Source organism: Cibotium barometz, chromosome 1, assembly GCF_041138505.1.
Source record: "Cibotium barometz isolate CiBa-2024 chromosome 1, ASM4113850v1, whole genome shotgun sequence".
NCBI lineage: Eukaryota > Viridiplantae > Streptophyta > Polypodiopsida > Cyatheales > Cibotiaceae > Cibotium > Cibotium barometz.
In genome coordinates this window covers 69431539-69450429 of record NC_141046.1, presented here as the reverse complement: position 1 = coordinate 69450429, position 18891 = coordinate 69431539, and the positions used below count along the sequence as shown (strand labels likewise).

Here is an 18891-nt window from a genome sequence, read left to right as displayed (position 1 = left end):
ACTTGTACCAGCATGTGCTTCTTGTTTGGTTGATATTAAGGGCACATATCCATCTGTGTTTCTTTCCATCTCTCTCTCTTGCACTCTCTCTCCTATGTTTCCAATTTCCCATCTTCCGCTGTACATTCCTTCATGGTATGAGAGCACCAGTGACTTGCACCATTAGTTGCTTCCTCCTCTTTCTTGCATTTTTTTTTTCTTAGATATGCTTCTTGTCAGTTTGCCCTCTTCCAAGCACTTCACCGTTGCAGTTTTGTGGTCGATCTTCATCAGCATCTGTCCCTTGGACTCCTGTAGTGCTGTCCGCCTCCATTGTTTTAGGGCAACAGCAGTGTATTTGCTGCGTTAGTTTCTCCTACAGGCTCATTTGCTGATGTTGGTTGGTTGATCTAAGGTTTGGTAGTACCTTCCAAGATCTGCGTTTTCAAATTCTGCCTTATCTACTGCCCCTTTGACTTCTGCGTTTTCAGATTTGCAGCCCTGTTTTGCTGCATTTTTTGGACTGTTCCTACTGGTAGCTCTACCTTCACCTCGGCTTCATCATTTGGACCCCAAGGTACCTTCTCTTCAGCGTTTTTTCCTCATCTGAGGTGTGGAAGCTGGTCGGCCTATATTTTCAGGTTTGCAGCCTCTCTGTTCGCTGCGTTTTCTTTTCCAGTGGACACATATCACTTGCAAAGGGGGTTTTGTGTGGATTGTGGCTTTGGTGACACTTTGGTACATGAGGAGGACACTGAATTTTCTGATTTCAGTCAGCGTTTTGCTGATTTTGGAGCATCTATACCTGCATTTTGTGCCTGGCCTACAAAGTTCCCCGGTTTCTTCATGTTCCTTGCCTTCTGTTGGCGGTGGAGTGCTGCTTTTTGCTGGACAGCAATGTTTTGGCTGCACTTTGCTTCCCAAAAGGGAAGGGGGACCATCTCCAGCTACTTCACTTGAGAATCAGTTTCGGGAGCTGTTTTGTATATGTGGAGACTTTCTTCTGCGACTAGAGTTTGCAGATTTTGGAGGAGAGTAGTTCTTTCTTTACAAGAGTAGTGATCTTTTCAGAGATCCTAAGCAGAGTTTATTTTGTCCAAGCCTATGTTCTTTGCAGTGTTTGCAAAGAAAGGAGGGTGTTTTGCCTGTGAGGTGTGATCCTTACACAAGGATCATTTGTTTGTTGCTGATTCTTGGAATCTGATTCCATGGAAGAGTCTTTTGCTCTCAGTGATGCTTTTGAGGACTTTGTTACCACTACACTTTATATTCCTACTTCCCTTCCTGATTGTGAGGAGTCTACCTCTGCCTCTCTTTGGGATGCTTCTGAGGATGCCCCTCCCTCTGCTAGTTCTGCATTTGGTTTGATGCGGCATGCACGGCTGTTTTGGGGGATGGACTTTTGGACCCGGTGGGATACTTTGGATCTGTGGTTGCTAGCCGTGCCCAAGGCACAGTGGTTCTTCCAGAGTCTTTTGGATTTGGATCAAAATCACGTTGGACTTGTATCAGTCCGACGACTCCAAGATATTTCGGAGCTTCATATGTGCTTCCACTTATTATGTTTGCCCATGTGTGAACTCCCGCCAACTCACTTATCCTATCTTATCATATGTGATGGATATGTGTGCCTATGTGGCATTCTTTACATCACATCTATCCTCTCTCCACATCCTTATATACCCATTGTACCTCACATTTCCATTGTGCAATGTATTCATTTTTATTGTGTCTTATTCATTGAGTCATTGTTTCTCTCCAACTTCAGATGTACTCTCAGTTTTGGTCTCATAGGCCACTATGGCCTCTTAGAGACGTTAATATATCATTCCATTTCTCCCTCTTACTTTCTCTCCTCTAGATCCATTGTTGTTCAACCATGTAATCCAATATGGTATCAGAGCCATGATCCATGGGCGCTTAAGGCGCGCAATTCAATCTTCATCTACTCCATTAGATTAAGATACCTTAGTTTCATTTGATTTAGTATATATCTTCTATAAGAATTGTCTCTTCTTTGTTTAATCTACTTCTCTGCTTGCCTCATTGCTCCTTGTCTTGTGCTGATGACACCCAAAATGGCTGTGCACTTGCAGAGCAGCAGAGCAGCAGCGCACACATACTTGGCATCTTAGAAGAAAGGTTTGAAGCAATAGTAGCATACAGAAAATTCAGAGGAACGAACTGTGCTTGCCTCATTGCTCCTTGTCTTGTGCTGACGACACCCAAAACGGTTGTGCACTTGCAGAGCAGCAGCAGGCACACATACTTGGCATCTCAGAAGAAAGGTTTGAAGCAACAGTAGCATACAGAAAATTCAGAGGAACGAACAACCAAGTCAAGAGAGAAGAGGGCTGGAGCAGTCTGAAATGAGACCCTCTCATTGAAGGCGGCCTGCAATCAGCCCAAGAGCCAGCAACACCAAGCTGAATAGCGCACATAAAAGATGCTTTGACTTCGCAAACAAAAGGAGCAAGGAGAAAACGGATGCACAAGCCCAAGCCCTGATGTGTACGAGGTAAAAGCAAGGGGCAGCCACACAAATTCAGGCCATATGCACAGATCGAGTGCAACACATAGCAACATTCAAACACAGCTCGAAGTGGAAGCAGCACGCCACAAAGAAATCAGCTCTCGTGGAGGTAGAGCCCTGTCTCGCAGGGTAGTGCAGTACACCATCATCATCCTCAGCAGAGAGACGACGCTCCATGCAATTGCAGCAAGTCTGTAGCCGCTCATGCACCACTTGTTGATTCTCCTCGAACAAGGTTGGGATAAAATTTTAGTGGTTTGATACCCTTAAGGCTAAGCTTCAGCTTTTTCCGACGACTATTGTCCGGACATTTTAAAAACTAAGCACGTATTCCACTACAGTGTGCATTCATCACGGGAGGGCATTAATTTCTCTATCCAAGACTTCATCGATTTTATTTATTGTACTACAGGTTGCCATTCCATGGAAACGACCCCGCAAGCGACACTTCAACCTGTCCCAGCTTTTCGTCTGGAGGGGGATCACCTAGGCCCCAAATTCTTCTTCTGAAAATTTCCCCTTCATCTCTATCTATGTTTGTGATAAGGGTTCTCTCCCAGGAGTAGTTTTAGCACATTCATCCCCAAATTCTACTCATCATTGGAGTCCCCTTTTTGGTCCCTTTTCATGGCCCTTGGTTGTGGGCTGGCCACCCTATTTTTTTATATTTTTTTATATTTTTCCAAGGTCGGGGACCTTTTTCCCAGTCAGCCAGCTGTCCCATGTTAGTCGGCCAGGTTCAAATGTCCAGTCGGCCAACCCCTCTTACCTATAAATAGGTGGGCTGGCCTCCCTCTTTTCCCATAGTCTAGTCTTCCTTTTGCTCCCTCACTTATGAGACTCTTCATGTCTCTTGCTTGGGACTCACTTCAGTATATTCAGCATAGTTGCTTCATATCTCGCCAGCTCAGTTTTACCACCTTGAGCACCATTTCATAGCGGCCCATGAGGGATGTATTAGGGTGATATGAGAGCTCTCTGCTCATGTACCTACATCAGATTTTATAGTTCTAGATTTTTGTTATCTTTCTTTATTACTATTTTGTACCCAAGATGATGTACCTCATGGATATGATGTAACCTTGGTCTCATAGGTCATTTTGGCCTTTTGAAGACGTTAATACAACTTTCTTTCTTTCTCTTGCACTCTCTCTCAGTGCACTCTAGTGCTTCCGCTCTGTGCACTCATTCATGGTATCATCACTCCCGGTTCAGCGTTAATCTGCTGCCCCAGTCAGCGTTAACTTTCTGCCCCAAATCTGCCTCAGTTTTCAGCACCTTCACATCTGCTTTTTCTTCTCAAATCTGCTGCTGGTCGGCTGGCTTCTTCCAGCGCCTCTCCACTACAGATTCAAGTCTTCCTTCACTGGTTTGATCTCTGAGATCCACCTTTCCACCTGTCGGCTACTCCTTTTCAGGGCTGCAGCATCTATCTTGTTGCGTTTCTTCCCTACAGGTGGCTCTTGCAGTTTTTTGGTGTTCTAAGTTGAGGATTGGTGGCTTCTGGTACTTGTGGTGGACACTCCTTCCGAGATTGTGCATTTTTTCTGAGATTGAGCCCAAGCTCTTGTGATGGCTGCCTCGACTACACTTCATTGAGTCTGCAAAGTTGGATGGCTCCAACTACACTTTGTGGAAGGTGAAGGTGAAATCAGCCTTGCGTGGCGTGGATCTCTGGGATTGGCTTGTTACACCTGCCAATGCCACCCCTCCCACCCTTGCTTCCGGTGGTGTGACTCAGAGTCTCAGACACAGATTGATATTTGGCAAGCAAATGATCGTCGTGTTTTATCTTTTCTGATGTTGAATTGAAAAGATTATGTTCTCTCATGTGCGTATAGCAGACGCTGCACATGAAGTTTGGAAGGCATTTGCAGATCTTTACGAGATTAAGTCTCCGGGACGGATTTTGGCTTTGGAAAAGCAGCTTATGAACTTGTCAATTTCTGCCTTTCTATCTTTATCTACTTTCATCTCGAAGATGAAAGATCTCTGGGACGAGCTTGCTGTTTGTGGTAAGGATATCTCTACAGAGGATATGGCTATTCGGCTTCTCTCCAAGCTTCCAAAGAGGTTTGATGCTTATTTTCAATCTCTTGTTTCTTCTCCTTGTCCTGTTCCAGTTACTTGGGAGGAAGTTCTCCCCTCCATTATGCAGATTGCTTTGAGGAGCGGACTGGCACCTCTGGTGGTTCTGATGGAGCTTTGGTTGCACGAGATAAAGGGAAGAATCAACAAAAGAAAGGAAAAGGGGGTTCTGACAAGAACTCCAAGGATAACAACAAGGATAAAGACAAAGACAAAAACAGATCTTCTAAAAACAAGGACATTGAGTGTCATTATTGTGGAAAGAAGGGTCCTAAATCGCCCCAATGTCACAAGAAGAAGCACGATGAAGAAGCAAAGAACTCTTCCTCTACAACGGTGTCTCAGACCAAGAAAGATGATAGTATTCTTTTATTAGCAGGTACTCATCGTGTACTTGCTCTTGTGACTTCTCAGTCATCACAGTCGTGGATTGTGGATAGCGATGCTACAGCTCACATGACACCCCATCAAGATTAGTTCGAGGACTTCACTGCCAGGATAGGCGAGATCACTTTGGGTGATTCTTCTTCCATGCCCGTGAATGGACATGGCACCATCCCCACCTTCCGCTCCTCCGAGGACAAGAGGTACTTCTCTGATGTTCTGTACATTCCAGATTTGGCATTTAACCTTTTGTCAGTGAGTGCTCTTACAGCTCAAGATGCGGAGGTGATCTTCTCTCGTTACGAGATTACCATTCATGATAAGGAGACTAGTAGCATCTTGGCTTAGGGAGTCCAAGATAGTGGTTTGTACAAGTTGACCGCTTTGCTTTCTTCTGGTTCTTCTTCAACTCTTTGGCATGCTCGGTTTGGCCATTTGAGCTATCAGCTTCTACAATGAGCTTCGAAGGATGGGTTGGTTGAGGGTTTACCGACCATCAAGGCTCCATCTTCTGTTTGTTCCTGTGTTTACAAGGGAAGTAACATCGAGCCGCCTTTCCGAAGGAGGTGACACACAGATCTTCGACATCACTTGCTCTTGTTCATGCAGACTTATGTGGTCCTATGAGTACCGGTCCTATGAGTACCGGGTCTTTGAGTAAGGCGTTGTACATGCTCATGATGGTGGATGACTTTTCCAGATATACTTGGGTCTTCTTTCTAAAGTCCAAGGATGAGGCTTTTCAACACTTTTGTGTTTGGAGGGTTGAGGTGGAAAAAGACACTGGTTCCTCGGTCAAGGCTCACAAGACCGACAAAGAGGGTGAGTTTACATCCTAGGAGTTTCAGCAATATTGCAAGGCTCATGGCATTCGGAAACAGCTTACTACAGCATATACTTCATCACAGAATGGAGTTGCAAAGACGAAGAATATGACTATTATGGACATGGCTCATGCTATGCTTGAGCATTCTTCATTACCTCGACGTTTCTGGGCTGAGGCGGCTTCTACTACTGTCTACATTCAAAACAGATCTCCTACTGTTGCTCTTCCAGATAAAACTCCATTTGAGGCTTTCCGTGGTGAGAAGCCCTCCGTTATTCATTTCCAAGAATTTGGTTGTTCAGCGTATGTACATGTGCCTAAGGAGCATCACTCCACGTTGGACTCGAAGTCTCAAGGCATGACTTTTCTCGAATACAGCACTGTGTCCAAGGCATATCGTCTATATGATCAGCAGGCCGGCAAAGTTGTTGTGAGCCGTGATGTGATGTTCGACGAGACTCCTACGTCTTCAGAGGGGGGTGGTGAGCTTCTTCTTCCAAAGTCAAGGAAACAAATTCATGAGGGCAACATGTTTGTTAACTATGCTCTTATGTCCTCTATCATTCATGGTCCGTCTGATCCCACTTCTGTGGACGAGGCTCTTTCACATGAGCCTTGGCGTCATGCTATGCAGGCAGAGCTGGATACTATTGAACGGAATGGCACTTGGACTTTGGTGCCTAGGCCATTGCAGCGTAAGGTGATTGGTGTAGGGTGGATCTTCAAATCAAAGTTCCGAGCTGATGGCAGCTTTGGACAAGCACAAGGTGAGGTTGGTTGCCAAGGGTTATGCTCAACGCCCTGGAGTCGACTTCGATGAGACCTTCACTCCGACAGCTCGGATGACTACCATTCGCACCGTTCTTGCTCTTGCAGGACATCATAGATGGCCCGTATTCCAGATCAACGTCAAGTCAGCTTTCCTGAATGGAGAGCTTACACAGGAGATTTATGTTGATCAGCTATCGAGATTTGTTGTTCCAGGCAAACAAGATAAGGTGTACCGGCTAAAGAAAGCTTTATATCGTCTAAAGCAAGCGCCATGGACTTGGTACCACTGGTCTAAAGCAAGCGCCATGGACTTGGTACCAGTGGATTGATGAGATCTTTCAGAAGCTCGGCCTACACCATTCTCATGTAGATTCGAACCTTTATATCCTCCTTGAGAGGGGGTATATTGTTATCATTGTGGTCTATGTTGATGACCTCATCTTTAAAGGTTCTTATTCTGTGACGATCCGTTCAGTCATGGATGCTTTGGAGACAGAGTTTGAGATGACGGATCTTGGCCTTCTGCATTATTTTCTTGGCTTTGAGATTTGGCAAACCCCGAAGGGCATTTTCTTCTCTCAGCAGAGGTACACACGGAAGATACGTCACAGATTTCAGATGACTGGATACACATCAATATCTTCTGCTATGGATACTAGTGAGAAGCTCTCTCTTCTTGATGCTTCTCCAAGGATTGATCTGGGACAGTATCGGGTTCTCGTCGGTTGTTTGGTTTGGTTGACCTGCTCCTGATTGGACGAGTGTTTCGTAGTCAGCTTATTGAGTTCTTTCTCATCCAAACCCCGTCAGCAGCATTGGCGGTGTGCTCTCAGAATTCTTCGGTACTTGCGTGGTACTCTGGACTTTGGCATCTTCTATGGCCAAAGATGCACTCTTCTTGGATGGTCTGATTCAAATTGGGCTGGAGATCCAGATACTCGGCGTTCGACCACCGGTTGTGTTTTTTCACTTGGGTCTGGAGCCATTTCATGGAGCAATAAAAAGCAGCCTACTGTGGGGCTTTCCTCTACAGAGGCAGAGTATCGTGCAGTTTGTTATGCTGCATGCAAGGCGATTTGGTTGCGGAGATTAGTGGGGGAGCTTGGTTGTCCTCCTACCGGATCTACTCTTCTTTGGTGTGACAATCAAAGTTGCATCACCATCGCCAAGAACCCTGTGTTTCATGCTCGTACAAAACACATTGAGATACAGGATCACTATGTTCGTGAACGGGTTCTTGCTAGAGATTTGCGTTTGGAGTATTGTCCTTCAGCAGAGAATGCAGCAGATTTGTTCACCAAGCCGATTTCTCAAGCTTCCTTGGCTCCTCATCTTCGGCTTCTCGGAGTGTGTTCAGCATCTGGTGCTGAGAGGGGGTGTTAGCACATTCATCCCCAGATTCTGCTCATCATTGGAGTCCCCTTTTTGGTCCCTTTTCATAGCCCTTGGTTGTGGGCTGGCCACCCTATTTTTGTATATTTTTCTGGCATTTTTCCCAGATCGAGTACCTTTTTCCCAATCGGCCAACTGTCCCATGTCCAGTCGGCCAAGTTCAGATGTCCAGTCAGCCAGCCCCTCTTACCTATAAATAGGTGGGCTAGCCTCCCTCTTTTCTCAGTCTCCCTCACTTATGAGACTCTTCATGTCTCTTGCTTGGGACTGTATCACTTCAATATATTCAACATATAGTTGCTTCATCTCTCTCTCTCTCTCTCTCTCTCTCTCTCTCTCTCTCTCTCTCTCTCTCTCTCAGCGCACTCTAGTGCTTGTTTGCTTCGGCTCTGTGCACTCATTCAAGTAGTACTCCAAAAATTGACTATCTATGGTTTTTTCTGTGTGTTTTTATCCTAGTATCTTTTTTTTTCCGAGAAAAGATCCTTTCATTAGTTATAAAAAAAGGCCCACTGGGCTACAAAACCCTCTCTTGCTCATAAGAAGGCAGAGCAGAGATCCAATCAAGGCAGCTAGGGAGACTCTCCCTAGGTGCAAAAAAGTACAAATAACTGAGAGGCTATATCATACAATAGGAGGGGGGGAAATCCAAACAGGTGGCCTGTAGTGCCAGCGGGGGGTACCCGCGTGTAGAGTATAGAAAGGGCCGCTGCGCCAAGTGGTGTGGAAGGCCTGGCGCCGCAAGATCGCTCGATCCGAGTCGCCCCGGATGCGGTCATACTGTCCTCGCAGGGTGTGAAGTCTCTGCTGGTGGCTCCAGTCTCCCCTCAAAGGCCCTGAAACAACGGGCTCTCCAGGTGAACCATATGGTGAGGCTACTGAGGAGCTCCCATCGTAAATCCCTCTCCTGTGTCCAGCCGGCTGACGAGAAATCCGGTGAAGGAACAAGGCAAGGCTAGCCCCTAATGAATCTGATGGCCTGGCTGTCCTGCTCCGTCTTGTATCCCAGAGCTGGCCCTGACGAAGTCGACCAAGCAGCGGCTCCCCACGTATACATGCCCTCTGCAGAGAGGGGGGCCAAAATGCACAGCATCCTCAGCCAAATCTGCTGCGCCTGTGGACAGTCCCATAGGCAATGTCTCTGTCTCCAATGGGTGGCCGCATCAGACGCAGGCCGGCGGAAGGCCACTGTAGACAAGCCAGGTGCCAACTGCAGAGCCCCTGTGGGCAACCAGCCACTGGAAAGCCGAGATCCTGCCTGCCTGTCGGCTAGCCCAGAGCCTGGTCCCAAAATCCTCCAGGAACTCCTGTGAGAGTCCCTGTAGCCGCCAATGCTTCGATGCAGCTGGAGAGACCATCCTCCTCGCAGTCAAAATATGCCTCCCCAACCGAACAGTGTACTGGAAAAAGGTGATCTCTGTGGCCTCGGGGGACGCATAAGCATCATGCCACTTGTACTCGCCAGGGTCCCACTGGAGCCGGGCGAAGGGGCGCGCAGCATATGCCCATATGCGCCAATCAAAGTCCACAACTGCAGGGTCTGGATCAATATACCACTTCCGAGAAGCGGTGGCCACTACCCGTATCCTCTGAAAGATGCACTCTGCAACCAAAGGCGACTCCGCCTCCACTCTCTGAAGTCTGCCCTCATCCTGTATCTCATAGTAGAGGCATCTACCATCCTCAGTGCAAGCTCTGACAGCAATCAGGATCTCCAACTGTGTAAAGGCTCCCATCCACCGTGGGGCCGCTGGCTCGAAAGGCGTCAACCACTCCTCAGTGAGTGCCTCCTGAATGTCATCCCTCATAATAAGCCCCCCTCTGAAGTGACTCAGCCTCTCCGCCTGGATCTCCTCCGGGAGACTGCAAAAGGCCTGCCAATCTCCAAAACTGCGTGCTGGGCCTGCCGCCAATGGTCCCCAGGCTACACGAGGTCGAGAACCCAGCATATGACCCTGCTCTGTGCGTACCGCGGGGCTCCAGATGAGCGGCTATCTGGCCCGCTCCTCATCACAAGTGGGAGGTCTCTGAGAAAGCCCCAGTCTCAGCAACTCCCAAGCTCGCAGGATGCTCAAGGCAAATTTGTCCTCCCATCCTCTACTGAGGCCTGTCCTCCTCATCTCTATGAAGATCCACCGTATCTCTGGTGCCCAAGTGCCCCCTGCTGGGGGTTTTATCCTAGTATCTCGATTCCCATGTGCTCACCTAAATAACCAAAGCCATGTAAATCCTTTAAACCCATGTTAGGAGCCACGGGGGTTGTGAAAACTACCAAGGGTGATGCTCCTATGAATCAAGCCTAGAATGGTTCTACAATGTGGGTACTTTGGTCACCTAGCCCTCTGAGTCGCTATGCATCCACGCTTACACCTGGAGCCCCTCTGTCCACGCTTGTACGGAAGCCGTGAGCCTAGTATGGCCTCTGAGTCATGCTCAAACCTAAGCCTTTGAGTTGGCATAGTGGACACGACTGTTAGATGACATGGTACAATCTAGAGATCATTTTAGCTTTTGAAGGTTTTCTTTGTTACATCTCCATCTTCGCTCCGAAGGGAGGTTTGTTGGGTATTGCGGAGCTCGTATGTGCGCCCACTTATTATGTCTACCCGTGTGTGAACTCCCGCCAACTCACTTATCCTATCTTATCATTTGTGATGTATGTGTGCCTATGTGGCATTCTCTACATCACATCTATCCACTCTCCACATCCTTATATACCCATTGTGCCTCATTTCCATTATGCAATATATTCATTTTTATTGTGTCTTATTCATTGAGTCATTGTTTCTCTCCCCCTTACTTTCTCTCTCTAGATCCATTGTTGTTCAACCATGTAATCCAATAACGACATCATTTTTTAGAGGGGGATGTGGAGTCCTTTCATTTGGTGATGCCCACCTCAGTGCAGTGTGCATGTGTACAACATTGGGCAACTCATGGTACGGAGTTTGAGCAAATGGACCCTATCTTTTCTACAAAGTCTTTACATCTTGCAATGCCGACCTTTCCAGAGGATGCTTCTTTTCAACGTTTGGCAACTCTTGTTACAAAGTTTAAACAGATGGACTCAGAGGGTTCCAGTGAGGAGCGGCTTGCTTCTCCCAGGATTGATTAGCTACAGGATCTAATCTTGGTTGGTTTTCAGGTTTTACATACCTTCTCCAGGCTGGAAACACGACATTCGACTTCGGGGAGTGTTCTTACACTTGGGAGTGAGACCATTATTTGGAGCAGCACGTCGCAGCCTACATGGTTGTTTTCTTCCAGAGGAGCGGTATACCTGGCAACTTATTCTATTGCTTTTATAGCTGAGTTGCTGAGGAGATTGCTTATGGAGCTTTCCAGCTACATGTTGCTGTACTCTTTCATCTTTGATCGAGGACGGCATCTCTGGCTTCTTGGAGTTCACTCAGCATCTGGTGCTGAGAGGGGGTGTTAGACATCATCATCCCCTTGCTGCTGGCTTCCTTTGTGGTGTCCTATTTTAGTCTTTAGGGCTGACCATGTTTAGCTAGAGGGGTTGGTCACCCCTCACATCATATTCCCACTTTTTCCCTATTTTATGGAGTCATTAGGTTTTATTCCTAGTCGTGAGGAGTTGGTCGGCTACCCCTATTTGGGCATATATATAGCCAAGCCTTCCCTCCCTCACATTCATTTGCTTTGTGCCTCTGCATATTGGATTGCTGCAGTCCCTCACATACGAGGTTATCTTCCCCTCTTGCTCAGGACTTGTACTAGGCTCCAACATGTGCTTCTTGATTGGTTGATATTGAGGGCAGGTATCCATCTGCGTTCTCTCTCTCTCTCTCTCTCTCTCTCTCTCTCTCTCTCTCTCTCTCTCTCTCTCTCTCTTCATAGTGTACCCCCCGTCCCACATGATGTATCTCCTCACTGTACTCCACTCACCTCCATAGCATACCCCCCCCCCTCTCACTATATTCACACCCTATAAGGGTTTCTGTTTACCTTCCAATTCCAGTTTCATTTTCTAGGTGCCAGTAGTATCATCTTTATTTTTCATTTTCTGGTTTTTTTATCCAGACATTGTATCAGATCCACCATGATGTAACTTTTTGGTCTCATAGGTCATTATGGCCTTTTGAAGACGTTAATATAACATTTCATTTCTCTCTCTCTCTCTCTCTCTCTCTCTCTCTCTCTCTCTCTCTCTCTCTCTCTCATGTGTTTCCACTTTCCCATCTTCCACTGTGCATTCCTTCACAAACAAGCCTAATAAGAAAGGAAAATGTCACTATTTGTCATAAGCCTATCCACTACATCAATGAATGTAGAAAGCGGATTGCAAAAGAGAAGAAGAAAAATGCGGATAATGTAGTAGCAGACTCTTTTGATGACAAAGCAGAGCAATCGGCTAATGTAATTCAAGAAGAGTATACTTTTTTGGTCACATGTACTAGTGACACACCAAGTGCTTCACGGAATGATATCTCTAGCATTACATCCGACAGATAGGATATATTATGGTATTTTGATAGTGGTGCTTCTACCCACATCACTTCATGCAAAGATGTATTTCAGCACTTGGTTTATGCTTCTAATGCCCGCTCTGTATCATGTGCAGATCATACCACTTATCCAGTAAAGGGAATTGGCAGTGTCATACTTGTGACAGCCAATGGTGCAAATATATGTGAAACCGGCCTTAAGAAACTTGACGGGCGGTGAACACACTTAATCACACTTAAATCGCTTTACGAACTGGAATAATAAATTTGGAAGAAGAAGAAAAAGAATAAGTGGAGCTAGAGTGCTCCTACACAAAAGACCAATCGGCCCCAAGCGTGGTGCCCCTGCAGGTATTTATTTATCACTCAAGGTCGGCGTAGCCCTTGTACAATTTCCGAGAAGAAATCCCCTTGCTCCACGTAGAGGAGATCTCCTTGAAGCTTTCACCCAATTTGTGTTGTGTCCCTATTTATACAAGTTTGGGTAAAAAAGCTATGCTTTTCCCCTTAGAAAAATCTATTACAAAGGGTTTTTTCCAAAAGACTATCGAATAGCTTTTTTCTCTTTTTTAGTAATTAAAAATAATAATTACTATGGGCGCTAGCTTTTCGAAAAATCCCACGCTGCTTTGTTTTGCGTGATGTTGGGACTGCCCGGCGCTTTTTCTTTCCTTCGCTTTTTCCTTGCGCGTTTTGCTGCCGCCCGGTAGCCCATCGCATCTAGCTGTCCATCGCCTCTCTCTTACACTTGCTGCACGGCGCTTCTCTCTCTCTAGCTTGTGCGCCTACCTGCCTATGTGGCAACACCTGCAGCCATGTCAGCTCCTGTGCAGTAGCCAACCGCCATGTGTCAGCGCCAGCAGTCGGCCACGTCAGCGCCAGCAATCAGCCGCCAGTGCCAAGTCACCTGCTGCGTTGGCTGCTGACTAGCTGCACTTGGCCACCTCTACATTGTGACCGGCTGTCCCTTGCTGTACTGGCTGCAACCCTTTCTGCAGAGCTTCTACTGGCTGATCTGCAGAGCTGCTCCACGTACAACAAGGTAAGAAAAATTCCCAAAAAAATAGATACATGCACATGAGCATGCACACACACACACACCAAAACATGTATCTGTACCCACACACACGTGTACGGTGTACCATTTTACATATGCATATACAAAGCAAAACATGATTAGTGAGTGTTAAACATGCTTAAAACATAATTACAATGCTTAAGAAGAGAGGTAAAATACTCAATCCTATAACAATATGTATGACAAAAGTTTTGTATGTTCCAAGGATAAAGAAAAATCTGCTCTCCGTCTCAGCCATAAACGACCAAGGTTTAAAGGTTGAATTTGAAGATGGGAAGTGTTTGGTGAAAGACCCATCAAAGGGTTATGCAATAGTCACTTCCGGAACACGCGACAATGGCTTGTATAAGCTGTGGACAGCTATGACAAGCGTACTTGTGATGCACATACAGTGGTTGCCCACACTCTCGCTATGCATGATGCACAGCTTTTGCATGCACGTTTTGGGCATATAAAGTTTCGGAGTTTGATGCTTTTGCAGAAGCATAATATGGTTGATAATATGCCATCTGTTGAGTCTCCGACAAGACATGTATGTGGGGTGTATTTTGGGAAAGATGCATCGTAAACCACTCCCCACGGATGGAGCCATTAAAGCTAAAAATAAATTACAACTCATACACAGTGATGTATGTGGTCCAATGCGGACACCATCCATAGGGGGACGTCTTTATTTTGTCACATTCATTGATGACTACTCAAGGTTTGCTTGGGTTTTCCCCTTGAAAGCGAAAGCAGAGGTGTTTACATGCTTTCAACACTTTGTAGCAATGGCTAAAAATGTGTGTGGATGTAACGTCCAAACACTCCGTCAGATAGAGGTGGAGAATACATGTCAAATGCATTCAAGGATTATATGCTTCAAAGGGCATCAAACACCAATGTATTGTCCCTTATACACCACAACAGAATGGTGTAGTTGAGAGGAAAAGCAGATCTCTCATAGAGATGGCAAGATGCATGGTGAAAGCATAAAAGTTGCCTCACAATTTTTGGATGGAAACTATAATGTGTGCAACTCATTTGTTGAATAGGTGTCCAACGAATAACGCCATTTGAGGCTTGGTACATCCGAAACCCAAAAGTGGATTATATGTGTACATTTAGGGTTTGGCATATGCATAAGAACAACTCACAACAAAGCTAGATGATAAAGCAAGCACATGTGCCAGAACAAAGCTAGATGATAAAGCAATAAAATGCATTTTTGTGGGCTATAGCAATGAGAGAAAAGGATACCGTCTTTATGATCCAGCAACACGCCAGATTTTTTGTCAGCAGAGATGTGGTATTCGCTGAAAATTCAGTTCAGCCCATGTACAGCTTGTATAAAAGTCATGATACAAGCATACATGACAGATTTTTTGTCAACAGAGATGTGGTATTCGCTGAAAATTCAGTTCAGCCCATGTACGGCTTGTATAAAAGTCATGATACAAGCATACATGACATGTTTGATGGGCTATTACCCATTGCAACTAGTGGGGCTTCCGATCAGCTAGCCCCTACCCAGGAAAATCCTCATGTAGAACACGTGGAACAACCAGCAATTCAGCCCCCTTCTATGGAAGAAGTTGAAGATCTTGTCAAGAAAGTGCAAACAGCCATAGACATAGCAAAGTCCGTGCCAAGATGGTTGCTAGAGACTTTGCAAGATAGCAAACTTACAACTCCACTGACAGGTAGAACAAGGGCTAGTTCCAGCCATGCATTGAATATGCATCATGGGGTGTCTACATTAGCCATGGGTGGTCTCTTTGATTCAGAAGAGCCTTCTTCTTATGTAGAAGCGATTATTCTCAAAAAAAGGGAATAGATTATGAGGAGACTTCTGCTTCTACTTCGAGGATGACTACAATCCGATTAGTGATTGCACTGGCTGCACATAAAGGATGGAAAGTGCATCAATTGGACATCAAAACTGCATTCTTAAATGGGGATTTATAGGAGGAAGTATATGTAAATCAGCCCATTGGTTTTGTAGTTCCTGGCAAGGAACATAAAGTATGCAGGTTACACAAAGCAATGTATGGGTCAAAGCAAGCTCCAAGAGCTTGGTATGATAAAATACATGCTCATCTAACCAACCAAGATTTATGTGAATAGTCCAGCTGACAGCACATTGTATGTGAAGAAAACTAGTGCCGATATTCTCATTGTCATCTTGTATATAGATGACATGCTCATAACAAAGACTTGGAAGTGGAGATCAAAAGTGGAAGGTGTTCAGAAAAAAATATCAAAGTCAAAGTCATAGTCAAATTAGAAGTTTCAAAGTCAGTAGTCCAGGGAGGAAGGATGACAAAGTGTCCACCCCGTCCTCAAGTTTAGCACAAGGAGATGTCACGTGTGCACGCCCGTGCCATGGCATAATCCTCAGCAGGAACATCATAATCCTTGATTAATATAGCAATTAGGACAACAATTAAAGCTTGTAGCAGTTAGGAAAGCACTTAAAGCATCATCATCATCAACAAAATCAACATCATCATCATCAACATCATCATCACCACCACCACTGTGGAGGGCATGGGAGCCCCATCAGCACCCAACAGACCCTTGTTGATAGCCAGCAGAAGTCCTAGGCGGCAGGCGGCCAAGCAACAGCATGAAGGCCAACAAGTTGGGCACACAAGGAAGTAAGCGCATCATATAAGAGATTTATTGGATTAATTATTTGTCCGAAGCTGCCCCCGACAGCACTTGAATCTAGCCAACCAACAACCTCGGCATATATATAAGCATGAGCCAACCATTGGCATAGTACATTGAGCATAACTCACCATTCATCAATTGTAGAAGTCAATAGAAGTCATGTAGGGACCATAGGTCACCCCTTTGGGGCTCACCAAGGGCCCAAGTCATGTACAAACAATCATGTCACCTTTTGTACCATATTAGATGTAGAAAACCCTGACACCGACTTGTTGGCAATCACAAGATGATCAATCATGGAGCTATGGAGGATGAAATCTTTCCATGACTGAGGAGTCTGAAGAAGAGAGAGAGAGAGAGAGTGGAGGTATGGAACGTTAGGAAAAGTAGGGCCTGGTGGAAAGAAGTAATCTTACAGGACTGGTGGTCTAAGATTCCATATCAAGGGAAGGTGTTCCTATGGCGCATGTTAGTTGGAGGCCTACCATTGGGGGACCAATTGCGAAAGCGACGGATTGCTTCTGGTAATTCAGTGATAATACCCACCTCCACCTTTTTATCTGCGCACTAAAAGGAAACTCAAGTCCCATCCAGAAGATAAAATCCCCAAATAATCAAGGTTTACCAAGAACCCCATCTTACATGCAATAAGTGATAGCCTCACTCATCTCAAAATTTGAGATGAAACAAAGGTGCATCAAGGAAACATGCTACCATTACAGCATACAAAAACTCCACAACAAATGCCATCCAACATTTGCTATGATCCTGGGCTAGAGTACATACGTGAGCCAAAGGCATCTGGGAATAGGTCATACCATCAATGCTGTGTATATCACACATCTGCATATCATGTCTCCCTCGGGTAACAGCTTTGGTACTTAAACCTAGTACCGATCCAACTCTGTAAGATAAACCTGAATCTAGGTCTATAAAGGGATCTCTACTCTATAGAACCAAATCTACACATTGTATAAGTACTAGTATAATCATCAATCAACCTAGAGCACCTCAAGGAAAATATGGCACAATGGCCCATTCTTACCATGTTGACAGCAATGAGTTATCCATGGTCACAAATGTGGTCACTAGCACTCAGCTATGACACACACGGATTGCAATCAAAGCAAATGCCTGACGAAATTACTTCATCGAGGCTTTCCGATGGCGTCTATCTATGCACGACTGACCATTGTTATTCCTAGATGCACAAAGGAACTATCAATCATGACAACTCTAACGCCAAAATAAAATTAGATAAGTGCATATTATACATAGCACTATTGAATTCATGCTATCGATCCTTTGCATCCTCTCTTGGTTCACACCAGGTAGCCTATAATCACTAGGATCCCCACAAAAGACGTGGGTTCCCACTTTGCACGAGTCATGGAATAAACAACAAAGGACATCTGCATCCAAGAGTACTATGAGATACAAGGGAGGTTTCATTATCTCTTCAGGGAGGGTTTTGGCCCCCTCACGCAAGTGATGCATTACTGAGATCAGAAATGTTTGGGCATCTAGACCTTTGGCAGCGTCAAAGAGGTTTCATTAAGTAGCCTACACACAAGGAGGCAAGCTCAGCGCACTTAAGACATCCATTATAGATTTCCTCAGGCACCATCATGTTAACATGGCAGACACCCAACCATCATGGGTACGACAACCAAGCTCGCCACGAGAGGGTCTGTTGGACCCAAGATCTACAAACGCCCAACAGACATGGAGTCGTTAGGGATGGCCAACAGCAGACTCACCCTCCAAGATCCAGCCCACCTGTCCACCAGCTCCAAATCCGGGATATACTCCAGAACCATAGAGACACCACCCCTGGTGGTGGACATTGACTCCATGTATATTGTATTAGAGAAGGATGACACATGATGAATCCCACTAGTTTCACTTGCCTAGAAAATAAAATATACATTTGAAGAAAACAAAATGCAACGTGGAGCGTAAAAGTAGCGTAGGAGTGCAAAGCAAGCAAGCTCTGACCTTGCAAATGCTGACGGATGAAGACCATCAAGAGAAGCACCGAGAAGGGAAGAACTTGTTCAATCCATCGCGCAAGCTGCTGGAAGTCATACCTCTGAGGACCTCCTGCATCCCTCTCATTGGGTGTAGCACCACTCTCTGGACCAAGAGCTCCGGCCGGATTGGGCCCCGCCGTCATTGTAGATGAGCTGCTGCTGCCGACGGTAGCATCGCTGGACGCCGTCCTGATCTGGTCTGTCTCTCCCATGGCCGTGATTCTAATAGACACCTCTGCATCTCCCCCTGTCGCATGATCTCTGCTGCTCCCGTTCAACCCCGCCGGAGAAGACACGACGATGGGTGCCTCGCTGTCGGACGACGGATGTGCGGACGAACCTCTGAATACGCCAAGCAGCTCCAGGAACGCGTGAACCGGGGCCTGCAGGAGGCCAGACGACAATTGCAAATCGTAACTCCTCCTCCTGTTGATGTATGTCTCGGGAGGAGGTCCGGAACTCTCCATTGGTCCGGTTTACGGTTTGCAGAACCCCAACTGGTGCCCCTTCCCCTCACAACAGAACGGAAGACCTTCAACACACTGCGATTCGTATACAAACCGGATCAAAAGTAGAGCTCTCGAAATCTTTTCTCAAAACCGAGGGAAGGGGGGCGAAGACCACCAACTCCTGAATCGTCCGCTCCGCTTAATCGCCACGATCGGAGTGTCACTACATCCCTC

The 18891-nt window shown here is 46.0% G+C and overlaps 1 protein-coding gene across 2 annotated transcripts in view; it reads right to left on the bottom strand.

The window, feature by feature from the left end:
- The window catches only part of LOC147642393 (uncharacterized), a 153144-nt gene extending 134253 nt beyond the window's left edge, over positions 1–18891 (bottom strand). For both annotated transcript variants that reach the window (XM_086805920.1, XM_086805928.1), the window contains exon 1: positions 18174–18891. In XM_086805920.1, the coding sequence (XP_086662046.1) occupies positions 18174–18675 (502 nt within the window). In that variant the 5' untranslated portion in view covers positions 18676–18891. The remainder of the gene's footprint in view (positions 1–18173) is intronic.